The following is an 18,142-nucleotide window of genomic DNA, read 5'->3' on the forward strand; positions in this document are numbered from 1 at the left end:
TGTGTCTGGTGTGTCTCTCCCCGTCTCCCCCAGCAGCAGCAGCCGGTGTGTCTGGTGTGTCCCTCCCCGTCTCCCCCAGCAGCAGCAGCCGGTGTGTCTGGTGTGTGTCTCCCCGTCTCCCCCAGCAGCAGCAGCCGGTGTGTCTGGTGTGTGTCTCCCCGTCTCCCCCAGCAGCAGCAGCCGGTGTGTCTGGTGTGTCCCTCCCCGTCTCCCCCAGCAGCAGTAGCCGGTGTGTCTGGTGTGTCTCTCCCCGTCTCCCCCAGCAGCAGCAGCCGGTGTGTTTGGTGTGTCTCTCCCCGTCTCCCCCAGCAGCAGCAGCCGGTGTGTCTGGTGTGTCTCCCCCAGCAGCAGCAGCCGGTGTGTCTGGTGTGTCCCTCCCCGTCTCCCCCAGCAGCAGCAGCCGGTGTGTCTGGTGTGTCTCTCCCCGTCTCCCCCAGCAGCAGCAGCCGGTGTGTCTGGTGTGTCCCTCCCCGTCTCCCCCAGCAGCAGCAGCCGGTGTGTCTGGTGTGTCTCTCCCCGTCTCCCCCGGCAGCAGCAGCCGGTGTGTCTGGTGTGTCTCTCCCCGTCTCCCCCGGCAGCAGCAGCCGGTGTGTCTGGTGTGTCCCTCCCCGTCTCCCCCAGCAGCAGCAGCCGGTGTGTCTGGTGTCCCTCCCCGTCTCCCCCAGCAGCAGCAGCCGGTGTGTCTGGTGTGTGTCTCCCCCAGCAGCAGCAGCCGGTGTGTCTGGTGTGTGTCTCCCCGTCTCCCCCAGCAGCAGCAGCCGCTGTGTCTGGTGTGTGTCTCCCCGTCTCCCCCAGCAGCAGCAGCCGGTATGTCTGGTGTGTCTCTCCCCGTCTCCCCCAGCAGCAGCAGCCGTTGTGTCTGGTGTTTGTCTCCCCGTCTCCCCCAGCAGCAGCAGCCGGTGTGTCTGGTGTGTCTCTCCCCGTCTCCCCCAGCAGCAGCAGCCGGTGTGTCTGGTGTGTGTCTCCCCGTCTCCCCCAGCAGCAGCAGCCGGTGTGTCTGGTGTGTCTCTCCCCGTCTCCCCCAGCAGCAGCAGCCGGTGTGTCTGGTGTGTGTCTCCCCGTCTCCCCCAGCAGCAGCAGCCGGTGTGTCTGGTGTGTGTCTCCCCGTCTCCCCCAGCAGCAGCAGCCGGTGTGTCTGGTGTGTCTCTCCCCGTCTCCCCCAGCAGCAGCAGCCGGTGTGTCTGGTGTGTGTCTCCCCGTCTCCCCCAGCAGCAGCAGCCGGTGTGTCTGGTGTGTGTCTCCCCCAGCAGCAGCAGCCGCTGTGTCTGGTGTGTGTCTCCCCATCTCCCCCAGCAGCAGCAGCCGGTGTGTCTGGTGTGTCTCCCCCAGCAGCAGCAGCCGGTGTGTCTGGTGTGTCCCTCCCCGTCTCCCCCAGCAGCAGCAGCCGGTGTGTCTGGTGTGTCCCTCCCCGTCTCCCCCAGCAGCAGCAGCCGGTGTGTCTGGTGTGTGTCTCCCCGTCTCCCCCAGCAGCAGCAGCCGGTGTGTCTGGTGTCCCTCCCAGTCTCCCCCAGCAGCAGCAGCCGGTGTGTCTGGTGTGTGTCTCCCCGTCTCCCCCAGCAGCAGCAGCAGCCGGTGTGTCTGGTGTGTCCCTCCCCGTCTCCCCCAGCAGCAGTAGCCGGTGTGTCTGGTGTGTCTCTCCCCGTCTCCCCCAGCAGCAGCAGCCGGTGTGTCTGGTGTGTCTCTCCCCGTCTCCCCCAGCAGCAGCAGCCGGTGTGTCTGGTGTGTCTCTCCCCGTCTCCCCCAGCAGCAGCAGCCGGTGTGTCTGGTGTGTCTCCCCCAGCAGCAGCAGCCGGTGTGTCTGGTGTGTCCCTCCCCGTCTCCCCCAGCAGCAGCAGCCGGTGTGTCTGGTGTGTGTCTCCCCGTCTCCCCCAGCAGCAGCCGGTGTGTCTGGTGTGTCTCTCCCCGTCTCCCCCAGCAGCAGCAGCCGGTGTGTCTGGTGTGTGTCTCCCCGTCTCCCCCAGCAGCAGCAGCCGGTGTGTCTGGTGTGTCTCTCCCCGTCTCCCCCAGCAGCAGCAGCCGGTGTGTCTGGTGTGTCCCTCCCCGTCTCCCCAAGCAGCAGCAGCCGGTGTGTCTGGTGTGTCTCTCCCCGTCTCCCCCGGCAGCAGCTGCCGGTGTGTCTGGTGTGTCTCTCCCCGTCTCCCCCGGCAGCAGCAGCCGGTGTGTCTGGTGTGTCCCTCCCCGTCTCCCCCAGCAGCAGCAGCCGGTGTGTCTGGTGTCCCTCCCCGTCTCCCCCAGCAGCAGCAGCCGGTGTGTCTGGTGTGTGTCTCCCCGTCTCCCCCAGCAGCAGCAGCCGCTGTGTCTGGTGTGTGTCTCCCCGTCTCCCCCAGCAGCAGCAGCCGGTGTGTCTGGTGTGTCTCTCCCCGTCTCCCCCAGCAGCAGCAGCCGGTGTGTCTGGTGTGTGTCTCCCCGTCTCCCCCAGCAGCAGCAGCCGGTGTGTCTGGTGTGTCTCTCCCCGTCTCCCCCAGCAGCAGCAGCCGGTGTGTCTGGTGTGTGTCTCCCCGTCTCCCCCAGCAGCAGCAGCCGGTGTGTCTGGTGTGTGTCTCCCCGTCTCCCCCAGCAGCAGCAGCCGGTGTGTCTGGTGTGTGTCTCCCCGTCTCCCCCAGCAGCAGCAGCCGGTGTGTCTGGTGTGTCTCTCCCCGTCTCCCCCAGCAGCAGCAGCCGGTGTGTCTGGTGTGTCTCTCCCCGTCTCCCCCAGCAGCAGCAGCCGGTCTGTCTGGTGTGTGTCTCCCCGTCTCCCCCAGCAGCAGCAGCCGCTGTGTCTGGTGTGTGTCTCCCCGTCTCCCCCAGCAGCAGCAGCCGCTGTGTCTGGTGTGTCTCCCCCAGCAGCAGCAGCCGGTGTGTCTGGTGTGTCTCTCCCCGTCTCCCCCAGCAGCAGCAGCCGGTGTGTCTGGTGTGTGTCTCCCCGTCTCCCCCAGCAGCAGCAGCCGGTGTGTCTGGTGTGTCCCTCCCCGTCTCCCCCAGCAGCAGCAGCCGGTGTGTCTGGTGTGTGTCTCCCCGTCTCCCCCAGCAGCAGCAGCAGCCGGTGTGTCTGGTGTGTCCCTCCCCGTCTCCCCCAGCAGCAGCAGCCGGTGTGTCTGGTGTGTCTCTCCCCGTCTCCCCCAGCAGCAGCAGCCGGTGTCTCTGGTGTGTCTCTCCCCGTCTCCCCCAGCAGCAGCAGCCGGTGATTCTGGTGTGTGTCTCCCCGTCTCCCCCAGCAGCAGCAGCCGGTGTGTCTGGTGTGTCTCTCCCCGTCTCCCCCAGCAGCAGCAGCCGGTGTGTCTGGTGTGTCCCTCCCCGTCTCCCCCAGCAGCAGCAGCCGGTGTGTCTGGTGTGTCTCTCCCCGTCTCCCCCAGCAGCAGCAGCCGGTGTGTCTGGTGTGTCCCTCCCCGTCTCCCCCAGCAGCAGCAGCCGGTGTGTCTGGTGTGTCTCTCCCCGTCTCCCCCAGCAGCAGCAGCCGGTGTGTCTGGTGTGTCTCTCCCCGTCTCCCCCAGCAGCAGCAGCAGCCGGTGTGTCTGGTGTGTCTCTCCCCGTCTCCCCCAGCAGCAGCAGCCGGTGTGTCTGGTGTGTCCCTCCCCGTCTCCCCCAGCAGCAGCAGCCGGTGTGTCTGGTGTGTCTCTCCCCGTCTCCCCCAGCAGCAGCAGCCGGTGTGTCTGGTGTGTCCCTCCCCGTCTCCCCCAGCAGCAGCAGCCGGTGTTTCTGGTGTGTCTCTCCCCCAGCAGCAGCAGCCGGTGTGTCTGGTGTGTCTCTCCCCGTCTCCCCCAGCAGCAGCAGCCGGTGTGTCTGGTGTGTCTCTCCCCGTCTCCCCCAGCAGCAGCCGGTGTGTCTGGTGTGTCTCTCCCCGTCTCCCCCAGCAGCAGCAGCCGGTGTGTCTGGTGTGTGTCTCCCCGTCTCCCCGTCTCCCCCAGCAGCAGCAGCCGGTGTGTCTGGTGTGTCTCTCCCCGTCTCCCCCAGCAGCAGCAGCCGGTGTGTCTGGTGTGTCTCTCCCCGTCTCCCCCAGCAGCAGCAGCCGGTGTGTCTCTCCCCGTCTCCCCCAGCAGCAGCAGCCGGTTTGTCTGGTGTCTCTCCCCGTCTCCCCCCGCAGCAGCAGCCGTTGTGTCTGGTGTGTCTCCTCGTCTCCCCCAGCAGCAGCCGGTGTGTCTGGTGTGTCTCTCCCCGTCTCCCCCAGCAGCAGCCGTTGTGTCTGGTGTGTCTCCCCGTCTCCCCCAGCAGCAGCCGGTGTGTCTGGTGTGTGTCTCCCCGTCTCCCCCAGCAGCAGCAGCCGGTGTGTCTGGTGTGTCTCTCCCCGTCTCCCCCAGCAGCAGCAGCCGGTGTGTCTGGTGTGTCCCTCCCCGTCTCCCCCAGCAGCAGCAGCCGGTGTGTCTGGTGTGTCTCTCCCCATCTCCCCCAGCAGCAGCAGCCGTTGTGTCTGGTGTGTCTCTCCCCGTCACCCCCAGCAGCAGCAGCAGCCGTTGTGTCTGGTGTGTCTCTCCCCGTCTCCCCCAGCAGCAGCAGCCGGTGTGTCTGGTGTGTCCCTCCCCGTCTCCCCCAGCAGCAGCAGCCGGTGTGTCTGGTGTGTGTCTCCCCGTCTCCCCCAGCAGCAGCAGCCGGTGTGTCTGGTGTGTCTCTCCCCGTCTCCCCCAGCAGCAGCAGCCGGTGTGTCTGGTGTGTCTCCCCCAGCAGCAGCAGCCGGTGTGTCTGGTGTGTGTCTCCCCGTCTCCCCCAGCAGCAGCAGCCGCTGTGTCTGGTGTGTCTCTCCCCGTCTCCCCCCGCAGCAGCAGCCGTTGTGTCTGTTGTGTCTCTCCCCGTCTCCCCCAGCAGCAGCAGCAGCAGCCGGTGTGTGTGGTGTGTCTCTCCCCGTCTCCCCCAGCAGCAGCAGCAGCCGGTGTGTCTGGTGTGTCCCTCCCCGTCTCCCCCAGCAGCAGCAGCCGGTGTGTCTGGTGTGTCTCTCCCCGTCTCCCCCGGCAACAGCAGCCGGTGTGTCTGGTGTGTCTCTCCCCGTCTCCCCCAGCAGCAGCAGCCGCTGTGTCTGGTGTGTGTCTCCCCGTCTCCCCCAGCAGCAGCAGCCGGTGTGGCTGGTGTGTCTCCCCCAGCAGCAGCAGCCGGTGTGTCTGGTGTGTCTCTCCCCGTCTCCCCCAGCAGCAGCAGCCGGTGTGTCTGGTGTGTGTCTCCCCGTCTCCCCCAGCAGCAGCAGCCGGTGTGTCTGGTGTGTCTCTCCCCGTCTCCCCCAGCAGCAGCAGCCGGTGTGTCTGGTGTGTCTCTCCCCGTCTCCCCCAGCAGCAGCAGCCGGTGTGTCTGGTGTCTCTCCCCGTCTCCCCCCGCAGCAGCAGCCGGTGTGTCTGGTGTGTCTCTCCCCGTCTCCCCCAGCAGCAGCAGCCGGTGTGTCTGGTGTGTGTCTCCCCGTCTCCCCCAGCAGCAGCCGGTGTGTCTGGTGTGTCTCTCCCCGTCTCCCCCAGCAGCAGCAGCCAGTGTCTCTGGTGTGTCTCTCCCCGTCTCCCCCAGCAGCAGCAGCCGGTGTGTCTGGTGTGTCCCTCCCCGTCTCCCCCAGCAGCAGCAGCCGGTGTGTCTGGTGTGTCTCTCCCCGTCTCCCCCAGCAGCAGCAGCCGGTGTGTCTGGTGTGTCTCTCCCCGTCTCCCCCAGCAGCAGCAGCCGGTGTGTCTGGTGTGTCCCTCCCCGTCTCCCCCAGCAGCAGCAGCAGCCGGTGTGTCTGGTGTGTCCCTCCCCGTCTCCCCCAGCAGCAGCAGCAGCCGGTGTGTCTGGTCTGTCTCTCCCCGTCTCCCCCAGCAGCAGCAGCAGCCGGTGTGTCTGGTCTGTCTCTCCCCGTCTCCCCCAGCAGCAGCAGCCGGTGTGTCTGGTGTGTCCCTCCCCGTCTCCCCCAGCAGCAGCAGCCGGTGTGTCTGGTGTGTCCCTCCCCGTCTCCCCCAGCAGCAGCAGCAGCCGGTGTGTCTGGTCTGTCTCTCCCCGTCTCCCCCAGCAGCAGCAGCAGCCGGTGTGTCTGGTCTGTCTCTCCCCGTCTCCCCCAGCAGCAGCAGCCGGTGTGTCTGGTGTGTCCCTCCCCGTCTCCCCCAGCAGCAGCAGCCGGTGTGTCTGGTGTGTCTCTCCCCGTCTCCCCCAGCAGCAGCAGCCGGTGTGTCTGGTGTGTCTCTCCCCGTCTCCCCCAGCAGCAGCAGCTGGTGTGTCTGGTGTGTCCCTCCCCGTCTCCCCCAGCAGCAGCAGCCGGTGTGTCTGGTGTGTCCCTCCCCGTCTCCCCCAGCAGCAGCAGCCAGTGTCTCTGGTGTGTCTCTCCCCGTCTCCCCCAGCAGCAGCAGCCGGTGTGTCTGGTGTGTCTCTCCCCGTCTCCCCCAGCAGCAGCAGCAGCCGGTGTGTCTGGTGTGTCTCTCCCCGTCTCCCCCAGCAGCAGCAGCAGCCGGTGTGTCTGGTGTGTCTCTCCCCGTCTCCCCCAGCAGCAGCAGCCGGTGTGTCTCTGGTGTCTCTCCCCGTCTCCCCCCGCAGCAGCAGCCGTTGTGTCTGGTGTGTCTCCCCGTCTCCCCCAGCAGCAGCAGCCGGTGTGTCTGGTGTGTGTCTCCCCGTCTCCCCCAGCAGCAGCAGCCGGTGTGTCTTGTGTGTCTCTCCCCGTCTCCCCCAGCAGCAGCAGCCGGTGTGTCTGGTGTGTCTCTCCCCGTCTCCCCCAGCAGCAGCCAGTGTCTCTGGTGTGTGTCTCCCCGTCTCCCCCAGCAGCAGCAGCCGGTGTCTCTGGTGTGTGTCTCCCCCAGCAGCAGCCAGTGTCTCTGGTGTGTGTCTCCCCCAGCAGCAGCAGTCCTGGCATCCACGCTGTCATCCAGGCTGACTGAACAGAGCCGGAGAGACATGCTGCTGAAGGAGGCCTGGCGGGAGAGAAACTGCTGCTGAAGGAGACCTGGCTGGAGAGAGACTGCTGCTGAAGGAGACCTGGCGGGAGAGAGACTGCTGCTGAAGGAGACCTGGCGGGAGAGAGACTGCTGCTGCTGTAGAACAAGTGCGTTTCTGCTGCAGGGGTCCCATTCAGAAGCTGGGACCCCCGCAGGGTTAATACTCTGTTTTGGCAAACCCTAGAAATTTGCCGCTGACCCCCTTGGGTTCTGCACCACTGCATTATAACGCTGATTTCTCGTGTCTATGTGCTATCTGTGTTCTCATTGGTTATGGATTTCAAGCACAGTGTCCGCGCTATAACAGTATGAAATGATAAAACCCCAGATTACGTGCAATAAGCAATGTTAGCTTTTATTATGACTTGCTGACCCCTGGGCTGTAATTACTAAGTGGTGCTATACATAAGACACCTTTCATCTCGAAACACTGTAGGGTCCATTCAATTTAATGGACTTGTAGGTGTCTTCTGGAATAGCATCACTGTAGTAAATTTGGTCCATTATCTTTGACTCCAATTACACCAAACAAAGATTGTGTGTGTGTTCGGTAGGTTGTGATACCTTTTAGCAGACCAACATTTATAGATTAAATTAGGGTGTACAGAGCTTTCAAAACGTCATAGGTTTCTTCCAGTGTTCTTTCGTAAAGCAATATATGTTCTTTATTTTAAGGTATCTTGTCCCTAGAAATCTACACTACAGTACAAAGTTAGTGTGAAAGGACTAAGGATGCCACCTGTAAGGAAAAGGTGGAATCCATACGTCAGAACATCCCCTCTGTTTCTTCCTCCCATCCTACACCTCTTCCTAACTCTCTTCCTGCCTTCCTTGACTCTTTTTCCACTGTCTCAGAGGAGGATGTGTCACTGTTGATCTCCTCTTCTCCCTCTACCACTTGTCCTTTTGACCCCAATACCTCCCATCTCCTAAAACTTCTTGCTCCTACTATAATCCCTACGTTCACACATTTTCAACTCCTCCATCTACTCTGGTACCTTTCCCTCCTCCTTCAAACATGCAACAGTTATACCATTACTCAAAAACAGCAAGCTTGACACTACCTGTCTTTTTAACTATCGACCTGTCTCCCTCCTGCCTTTTGCCTCTAAACATCTTGAATGTCTTGTATTCTCTCGCTTGCTCTATTTTCTCAACACCTACTCTCTCCTGGACCCTCTACAATCTGGCTTCCGCACTGCTCACTCCACTGAAACAGCCCTCACTAAAATAACTAATGACCTCCATGCTGCCAAAGACGGAGGTCATTACACTCTGCTCATATTACTCAACACCTCTGCAGCATTTGATACTGTGGACCACCCTCTTCTCCTTCACATTCTCCATACTCTTGGTATTTGTAACAAAGCTCTATCCTGGATCTCCTCTTACCTCTCCCATCGTACTTTCAGTACCCATCGTACTTTCGGTGCCTTTGCAAACACCTCCTCCATCAATCTCTCTGTGGGGGTACCCCATGGCTCAGTTCTTGGACCTCTTCTCTTTTCTCTGTACACACACACTCTAGGTGATCTAACCACATCTCTTGGGTTTAAATATCACCTCTATGCTGACGACACACAAATGTACTTTTCAACCCTGACCTTGCACCTGCTGTACAAACCAAAGTTTCTGAATGTCTCTCTGCTATATCATCCTGGATGGCCCTCCGCCGCCTTAAACTCAACATGGCAAAAACAGAACTCCTCATACTTCCTCCCAAATCTGGCCCTTCTACCTCCTTCCACATTACTATTGAAAGTACCGTCATTCGCCCAGTAGCCGAAGCATGCTGCTTAGGGGTCACACTCTTCTCCTCTCTCACATTCAAAAACGTTTCTAAAACCTGTCGCTGTATTCCTTCGCAATATTACAAAGATACGCCCTTTCCTCTGTTGCTCGACTGCTAAATCTCTGACTCGGGCCCTCATTCTCTCCCGTCTTGATTACTGTAACCTCCTGCTGTCTGGCCTTCCTGCCTCTCACCTGTCTCCCCTACAATCTATCCTAAATGCTGCTGCCAGAATCACTCTACTCTTTCCTAAATCTGTCTCCGCGTCTCCCCTGCTGAAATCCCTCTCCTGGCTTCCTATCAAATCTCTCACTCAATTCTCCTCCTCACTTTTAAAGCTTTACACTCTTCTGCCCCTTATTACATCTCAGCTCTAATTTCTCGCTATGCACCATCCCAACTCTTGCGTTCTGCTCAAGGATGTCTTCTCTCTACCCCCTTTGTATCTAGAGCCCTCTCCCGCCTTAAAACCTTCTCACTGACTGCCCCACACCTCTGGAATGCCCTTACCCTCAATACCCGACTAGCACCCTCTCTATCCACCTTTAAGACCCACCTTAAAACACACTTGCTTAAAGAAGAATGAGTAGCATCGTGGCTAATACTATACACGATACATAAAGCTTGGCCCCCTGCAGACGCACTTACCTGAACGCCCTCCTACTGTCTCTGTACATTCTTCCTACCAATTAGATTGTAAGCTCTTCGGAGCAGGGACTCCTTTTTCTAAATGTTACTTTTATGGCTGAAGCACAACTTTCCATGATCTGTTATTTATATGATTGTCACATGTATTACTGCTGTACAGCACTATGTACATTAATGGCGCTATATAAATAGACATACATACATAGTGTCGGCACGATTGCAGGCAGCGTAAAAAAATAAATTAAAAGCCGTTCTATTTCTCTCACACACAGAAAAAGGATTGCTAAGAGTCACATTGAAGGAGACCCTGGGATGTGAGCTGACCATGTACAGCTGTCACTGCTGTCTCTTTCACTTTGAAACCACCTGTTAAACAGCAGCTTGGTGTCCCAGCTGGGTTCCATAAAGAGCAAGCAATGTTCTGAAATGACCAGTGATCGAGCTCTGATGTCGCCTTCTCTCTCTTTTGCTGCTAACAGCCGCAATGAAGGCGGCAACAAGCTGTAGAATTTGCTCCTCTTGTCACATAAGAGCAGCTATGATATTCTCAACACCAGCCGGCGACTAAATAAGAGACTCGGTTTCAGTAACCGTAAACAAGTCATTATTTTGCCTTCACTTGTTGACATGGCATTCACAGAGCTCATTGTGAAACGATCCCGCGCTTTGTCCATTTCGTATAGTGATGGAAATCAATATTTGTGAGTCTTCAGAGAATTGGCAGTCAGTGTGAATTTGTTGAAACGTACAGGTACTTTTATAACTCCGGTTTCCAAAAGCCCTTGGGTTACAGGCCGTAAACGTGATCTTCCGCTGTGTGTGTATATTACACTGCTAATGAATATTCCCTGTTTTCTTTGTCGTAGCTTAACGTACATGTGCAGAGCAGGATCTATTAGGACTGATGACAACTGCATTGTGTTGAAAGTAAGCGGCATAATTTGTTATACATCTGTATTTGCTATATATGTATATGGGAGAGCTATAGTTGTAGGCCTAGCCAACCCCAAGTGAATCACGAGTTTCAAGGCACAACAGGGCCCAATAAATAAATATTACATTTTAAGTCTAATATATATTTAAAGGCTCCTGAGCACCCACAGATCCGCAGGAATAATTCTGATCAGTACATTTGTAGGCGAGGTCATGAAGGGGCTTGAGTGCAGTACCCACGCGTTCCTAAATAAACCAATGGAACTAGTCTTTAAACAGGGTTTCAGTATTGTAAGCATTGTCATCTGAAATCTGTGAGGGGGTTTCACAAGCTTCGACTCTGCCCTTCTGTGTGTAGACTTGGGATCCCAAGGCGAGGTGCCTTTCGTCTTCTCCTCACAGCAAGGGAGGATTATATATCGGTATAAGGGTGTCACAATGGGTTTGGAGCCAAGTCAGCCAGAAGAGGAGGAACCTGTGTGCAAAGCAGTGATGATTCCCTAGTGCAGGGTTCTTCAGCTGGCGCCCAGAGGAGCAGGATCTTGCTGTGGCCCTTAGTCTCTGCTCCTGCTAATTTTATACTAGTGACTTAGGCAGCAAAGTGCTGTTTTTCACACTGAAATTCACTTGTAAGTTAAAGCAGCAATACAGGTTTAATTTAAAAAAAAAAATTTTTTATTACAGGATTGAAGCAGGGGGTGTCTGGAGCTGAACCCCCATTAATTTCAGCTCCGGGACCCTCTGCTTCCGGACGTATTTACGTCCGTACGGGGTGCCGTTATCTGGGAAGTTTAAATGTCCCGGTCACGAGGGCCAATTATTGGCAAGCGGGGCTTTTAAAGTCGCCATTGCGTTAGGCACACCGTTCCCTGCCTGCATTGATACCGGCACCCCCTACGGATGTAAGTATCTCTGGAAGCAGGGGGTCCACGGAGCTAAAATTATCACAGTTCCGCTCTGGAGACCCCCTGCTTCAATCCTGTAATAATAATAATAATAATTAAAAAAAACAATAAATGAAACCTGTATTGCTGCTTTGTCATGCATAAATATATATGGTACATATGTCTCTAAATGCTTGTAAAATGTTGAAATATAGTCATTTTTAAGTCTTTTTTTAAAATGATTAGAACGTCTTTATAGATACATGTACTGCTATTGCAAAATGTTTTGTGATCCAACCCTTTTGGAGAACTAGTTTAAGACCCCCGTCCTGGTAGAAAGGATGCACTTCTCGTCTTCAGAGAGACCCCAACATTCCCTTATTCTTACAAACATAATCCGTTATAAATGGGACTGACCTTTTTTTTTTTTGGAGGTCGAGCAGACACTGCCCTCTCTTCATTTCTCCCCTCCCCCCCTTATATCAGACCCTCCCATGCCTGGTCCGCATGTGCAACAAGGAGCGGCTTCTGGAGGAGAGGGTGGAAGGGGCCGAGACCCTGGCTTACCTGATAGAGCCCGACGTGGAGCTGCAGAGAATCGCAAGCATCACCGACCACCTGATCGCCATGCTCGCCGACTACTTCAAGTATCCCAGCTCGGTCAGCGCCATCACCGACATCAAGAGGGTGTGTATATCGCGCGCGAGCAGCACACGGCTTTTATGTATAACACACCCTTATTGCCCTGATCACAGCACTGCCAACCCCATTGTATGTGTATGACACGTTTTAGATAGAGCTAGATCTGCACGTGTGTGTATATACAGCTGCAACTAGTCTTGTGTGTGTAATATATATATATATAGTGCAGACGACACAATGCCTTACACAGCTATTTTTAACGGGACATGTTTGTTGTGCATGAGGCACAGGGAGATATTGATTATGCTTAAAGGTCAAAATGTTGTGCTGGCTTTCAGACCAAATTAACCTACACCAAAGACCAGTAGACATCTTATGTGATGTAGCACAGCAGGAATTTTAGAAGAGCTGGTTTATAGCCCTTACCACCCCCCCTCCCCCCCATTACTGCACCTGAGGAGTCGATTTACCCAGGTTGTCGGGAATCCCCTGGTCTTTATTTTCTATGGACTGGTCAGGAGGCAGCTCTCTTGGATTTATGATGTCAATGAAGCAATTCTGATATCAGAGGCTGCAGTGCATAGCGGTTCCTCTCCCGCCCCCCTTGGCTTCGGGCTCCTTTTGAGATCAGCACAAACCTGTCCTCTTCTCCCTCTTCTTCCTCCCCTGGTGTTTTTACACTGCAGCACCGAGGAACAGGACAGGCTTACGCTGGTCCAGGAGAGGCAGAGCCCAGAGGGCCTAGTGATGAATCCCAGTGCACTGCAGCCTCTCTAATTCTTCCAATGTCTCTAATGACATCGCAAACACAACACGGCTCCCTCCTGACTTCTGAAGAGAAGGTGAGGATATCTTTGTCATATTATTGTTTTATCACTCTCTAGGTGTGTGTGTGTGTGTGTGTGTGTGTGTGTGTGTGTTTGCATGTACATACCGCTGGATTTTTGCAGTATAAAAGATGGCGGAACCCTAAGAAAAATGTTGGTGTTTCCGCTCCATCTAATTGCTAATCATTTTATAATCTGATGTATAAAGATACAGAACGTATTTCCCCTGCAATCCCTAACAAACAGACACACTGCTGTCAGACACATGATGCTTTAAATATGTAAGCCTGGGGCGGCCACTCCAGTCCTCAAGTGCTACCAACAGGCCAGGTATTAGGGATACCCCTGCTTCAGCACAGGTGGCTGTCGTAATGACCGCGCTACCTGTGCTGAAGCAGGGGTATCCCCAATACCTGGCTTGCAGGTGGCACATGAGGACTGTGGTTGGCCACCCCTGCTGTAAGGAGAAGGAAGGCAAAGGGGCCTTAAAGCTGCGTTCGCCTTAAAGGTGTATCAGCGTTAAATAGGTGCACAGCCAATGACACTGTGTAGCTGCCGCGGTTGCACCGTCTCCCACACCCTGGTGAGGATATCATGCCGAGTGGCGTGTTCGTTTATTTTTCCCCCACCTTCCTAAAGGTGCAACCCCACATACTCGGCCAGTTTCATTTCTTAGCAGCCACTGAATGGGGAAGTGTTTGCCAATCAAATGTTTTATTTACCCTGATCTCACCCTGTCCTGATCAGAGAACCAACAAAGTTAAACTGGGGAGGGGTTTGATTCCCGTCTCCCCACCCGAAGGGGAAAAAAAAAATGATACTTATCGGTGTCAGATTTGTCAGTGCGCAAACTGGGGGAGATTAACTGCGGGGGGCGCGGGGGTTACAGAGGTCCCGCGCACTTCCCGAAGGCACTTAAATGAAGTGCCGGGGAAGCGGCGAAGGCCTCTGTAAACCTCACTTACCGTGGTTCAGCCGGCATCTGGAGACGCGTCGCCATGGCAACGTGGCGTCAAATAACGCCGTGGGGTAATGTGACGTCTCATTGCTATGACGCCCAGACGCCGGGAACCACGGTAAGGCGGGAGGGAGGGGGGCGCGCGTAGAGCAGGACAGCCGGCGGGGGCGCAGGGGGAAAAGATTGCACTCCCCTGAGTTACACAGATGGGACTCCTTAAACCTGTCACTGGAATGGGTTCACTTTGGCCATCAGCCTGTCTCTTTTTTTGCTTTATCATTGATCAGATCCTCAAACATTGTGAGAATGTAATCTCTTCTGTCTCAGAGCTCGCAGCTTCCATTTTTCTTTTTTTGACCCCCACCAGCTTGACCACGATTTAAAGCACGCCCACGAGCTGCGCCAGGCCGCCTTCAAGCTCTACGCCTCGCTGGGAGCCAACGACGAAGACATCCGGAAGAAGGTGAGTCTGGGAGAGGGTCGCCCCCCGGCCCTGTCCGCCAGCAGACAGGGAGTGACACCCACCTGAAAAAGTCGCGACGAAGAGAATTAACCGTGACTGTCTTGTTTAAAAGGCCAAAGCAGAAACTGAGCGAGGTTAACAGAAGAATGATTGAATGAGCCGCTGCTTTGGCTTTGTTTTTTTGCCGTTAGAAACATAGCGTAGCATGCCAGTAAGAGGATGACCAATAACGCGCGCGGGCGTTTCCTGTGTTCAGCTCTTGTACTGCACATTCCGTATGCATGAGTTCTGAACAAATGCAGTCTCTTTATGTAGAGGTTCAGAAACCCACCACCCTTAAATATCAACGTGCTGCAATATAAAGTAATAGTGAGTATGTCTACAACTTTTGTAACTGTCCAAAACTACATATGACTAGAGAATAGAGACCCAGAGAATAATATACATGGCTTACCTTTGCTCCCAGTTATTGCAGTGGGCGAGTCACTACCCACTCTTAACCCTTTGCCAGTGACCAGCAATGCCTACCTCCAGACGCCAATCGAAAAATCTGTTCTTTCTGTTGGATATTGCTGTGGATTATGGGGCAGCTGGATTGGCCACCGCACCGTATGTAATTGAGCATCTGCATACTTCCACCCCTCCTTTTTAGTTCTGAAAAGTCGCCTCTTATAGATCAGCCTTCAATACTGATCTCCTTGCAGGGATATATAAGCCATGGACTGGAAGAGAGTGCGGCCTGTGATAGCTTACCATGCATTTTGGAAACACAGACAACCCCCATTCCAATCATGTTGATTTTGTTTCCGTCAGATAAGATGTTCTCTAACTCAATGCTATAGTCACCAGAAGATTGCTAATGGTGGGAAGTGATGAGCAATGGCTGTGCTTTTGGGGTGCAAAGGGAAGATTCCAGTAATACTATCTGTGTGTGTTCTCTAAGCACATGTAGCCTTGGACAGTTGGTGGCATGTAACCATATTCATTGGTGTTGTATACAGTATTCGCTTCATGTTCACTTTGTTTGCAGGGTTGGTTCTCAACACATGAAAGTGCAGCTTTATCCTCCTCAGAGCTGGAGGAGTCTGCGATGCAATAGCTCGCAGACCTCTCCAGCAGTGAGATGTAAGGCCTTGTACAATTTGAGCAGTGCTGTCAAATACATTTCTGGTAATGCTTTTTTTTTGTGTGATGTGCGCTAAGAAAGCTCAACGTTTTAATGTAAACTGCTCGGCACGGGTTGGTTCTGGATTGTGCTGTTTTTTTAATTATTTTATGTGCGAATAAAGCTTTGTGTAAATGATGTTTTGATGGTAAGTGGTTATGAGATTTCAGACTCGGCACTTAAAATATACATCACATGTTATGCCTCTTGCTTTGTGTTCTGGGAGCCAGTGATGAAAGTGGCATGGTTGGTTGATTGATTTAAGTCTGCTAAATGTTTGTCAGTTGCTGTAAACCTTTCCGATTGAATTGGAGTATTCCATCTGATTCAGGTAACATTCGCAGTGCAATCCGAGCAGCAGAATGACAAGACTAGCCTTATTGCATTGTACATTTCAGCCTAATTCGTTTTAAAAGCGCTGTAAAGTGATGGAAAGGTTGGAGATTTTTTTGTGGGGCCTTCGTGTTCATTCGAATCCAGCTCTAAGCCAAGACTATTTTATTTCATTTTTCAAAAATGTCAAAATAAGGCAAACTGTAAGAGGTGATAAACTGCAAACCATCGGTTTATGACACAAAAAAAGGGAAAAAATAATATACACTATTAAAAAAAAAAAAGTAACGATCAGAATGTGTGTGTACCATTAGACAGGCTAGCCAAGCAGCCAAATAAATCCTTTGTAGCTCTAGAGGCTGTGCTGTCCTTTGAAGGTAAATTACTAATATTTATTTCAACCATACCTTAAATAAGTTATGGTGGGTAAAAAAGTGACAAAAACCCTCCAACATACAGCATGCAGCAAATGAAAATATCACTTGTGAGCACATTCACAGGTCTGCAACCCTGCTTTTCCCCATTATCTCCTAGCATTCGGTGCTTCCACTGCAGCAAGGGATTCTGGGAAATGACGTGCAAACAAGCAGTGTGACCTTTTGATTCAAATTCATTTTGACACGGACCCCCTATAAGCTTATGCCTGCATCATTGCACAGCCTGGGTTGGTTAGCCGGTAAACCTGCTCACAGACCGCTGGTTTAACCTTTTGGGTCTCATAAGGGTGAGGCTGGTTATACTGGCGTGGCAATTTGAAGCTGGGATAGGTTTCAACCGCACCTTAAATAAGTTATGGTGGGTAAAAAAAAATGACAAACACTCCACCGTATAGCATGGATTTGAAGCAAAAGGTGACACGGTGTGCTTATTTGCATGTCATTTCCCAGAATCCCTTGCTGCAGTGGAAGTACTTAATGCTAGGGGATAATGGGGAACAGCATGGTTGCCTACCTATCTGAGACATGTGAATGTGCTCACAGGTGATATTTATTTATAGCGTGTGGACATATTCTGTAGTGCAATACAATGGGCTATGAGACAAAATACTACATTCTAACACTGCTACAGTAGGTACAGACAACACCGCTCCAAGGAGCTTACAAACCAGGGACAGTGCGGCCGAAAATACCATGACTTTAATACCCTTTCCAATGTGAACAACAGAATCAAGTTCATGTCTGTGTATTGTGTAACATACCACAAGAACATGCATGCTTGGGGACAGAATGGTTGGTAATGCTCCTCTTGTGAGTTGTTTCTCCATTAAATTGATGTCAATGTAACTTTGCTTTCTTGCCCTTGGGTTCTGCTAAAAGATAACCATTATGCGAAGATACAAGAGGGTTACTATTCTCTTATATTTCTAACCCAGGGGTTCTCAACTTCAGTCCTCAAGAGCCCCCAGTAGGTCAGGTTTTCGGGATACCCCTGCTTCAGCACAGGTGGCTCACTCTTGGACTGAGCCACTGATTGAGCCACCTGTGCTGAAGCTGGGATATCCTTAAAACCTGACCTGTTCAGGGTTCTCGAGGACTGGCGTTGAGAACCCCTGTTCTAACCTAAACCAAAATTATATAACGTGTTACAAAAAGAGAACCAAGATGTAAGTACTGTGTTAAAAAATTGATTTTAAGAAACCAAACAATCAAACAAGTTTATTTTGGTAAAAACAAGATAAATCTGTTCGCCCAATTCACCTTACATATGTGATGGGAAGTCTTGTAAAAAAAATCTACAGTGAAGCTCAATTATTCCAGTCAAGAAGACCGTATATTCATTTAAAGATTCATTGACAGCCGCTGGACCTGTGGGAGACAGAAATATGCCATAAATGGTTTTCCATAAAGGAAGGCAGAAGTGTTTTGATGGAAAGAACAACATTCATTTGATTAAAATGACGTGAGACTCCAATGTAAAGCCATTATAACATGAGATCTGAATGTATTTGAGAGTATTACCTTACGTCTATCTACACATTTGAATGGATTACAGTTTGTACACATGGTTATTGGTTATTGTACCCTGAAAATGAAATGCCAAGCTTGCAGTGAATTATTTCTAGTGATGTCACGAGACAACGAAATGTCCGATTTTTCCATTCGAGAGAACAGGGAATCCGTATTTAAAGAGCAGATTCACTTCTAGTTGGCATCGGTCAGCTTTTCTAATGACGTATGGAATCTGGTTGACTTAACTCCATTTTGCTGGTTCTTTATTGTGAGCTTTTTGGTAAAAAATAAATAATTGGGCTCACATCTAACCCACAGGTATCCATAGCCAGTCACAATCCATAAATGGCTTGTGGACATCATACACGTCATGGGTTCACTAATGAATCCGATACAGGTTATGACCCTACAAACCCAAATGATCTGCCTTTCGAGTCAAAGGCAGGTAACACACACTATAGTGATCCAATAACTCGTTTTGGGGCTTTGGTGAACCTCTAATTGTTTCTGTGTAAATATCATCACGATCTATCCTAGAATATTTCTCCCTATCCGTGATTTTATTCATTGTAGGTTGATACCTTTTTTTAATGTAAAATCAAAAAGGACCTTCATAAATGCAATAATGTGTACAGAACTTTCCATACGTCACAGGTCTTATCGTTGTTTAAACTGTGTGGACCAAAAATATATGTAGGTCTCTACA

At 53.2% G+C, this 18,142-nt stretch overlaps 1 protein-coding gene across 2 annotated transcripts in view; it reads left to right on the top strand.

Moving 5' to 3' along the window:
* ARMC8 (armadillo repeat containing 8) overlaps window positions 1-18,142 on the top strand; it is a 71,667-nt gene that overhangs the window by 37,747 nt on the left and 15,778 nt on the right. The window contains exons 10-13 of one of the 2 annotated variants that reach the window (XM_075607123.1): window positions 10,149-10,209; window positions 11,586-11,786; window positions 12,428-12,583; window positions 13,894-13,989. In XM_075607123.1, the coding sequence (XP_075463238.1) occupies window positions 10,149-10,209; window positions 11,586-11,786; window positions 12,428-12,583; window positions 13,894-13,989 (514 nt within the window). The remainder of the gene's footprint in view (window positions 1-10,148; window positions 10,210-11,585; window positions 11,787-12,427; window positions 12,584-13,893; window positions 13,990-18,142) is intronic. The other variant, XM_075607122.1, reaches the window with a different exon arrangement.

The sequence above is a fragment of the Ascaphus truei genome, chromosome 7 (assembly GCF_040206685.1).
Source record: "Ascaphus truei isolate aAscTru1 chromosome 7, aAscTru1.hap1, whole genome shotgun sequence".
NCBI classification, from domain to species: domain Eukaryota; kingdom Metazoa; phylum Chordata; class Amphibia; order Anura; family Ascaphidae; genus Ascaphus; species Ascaphus truei.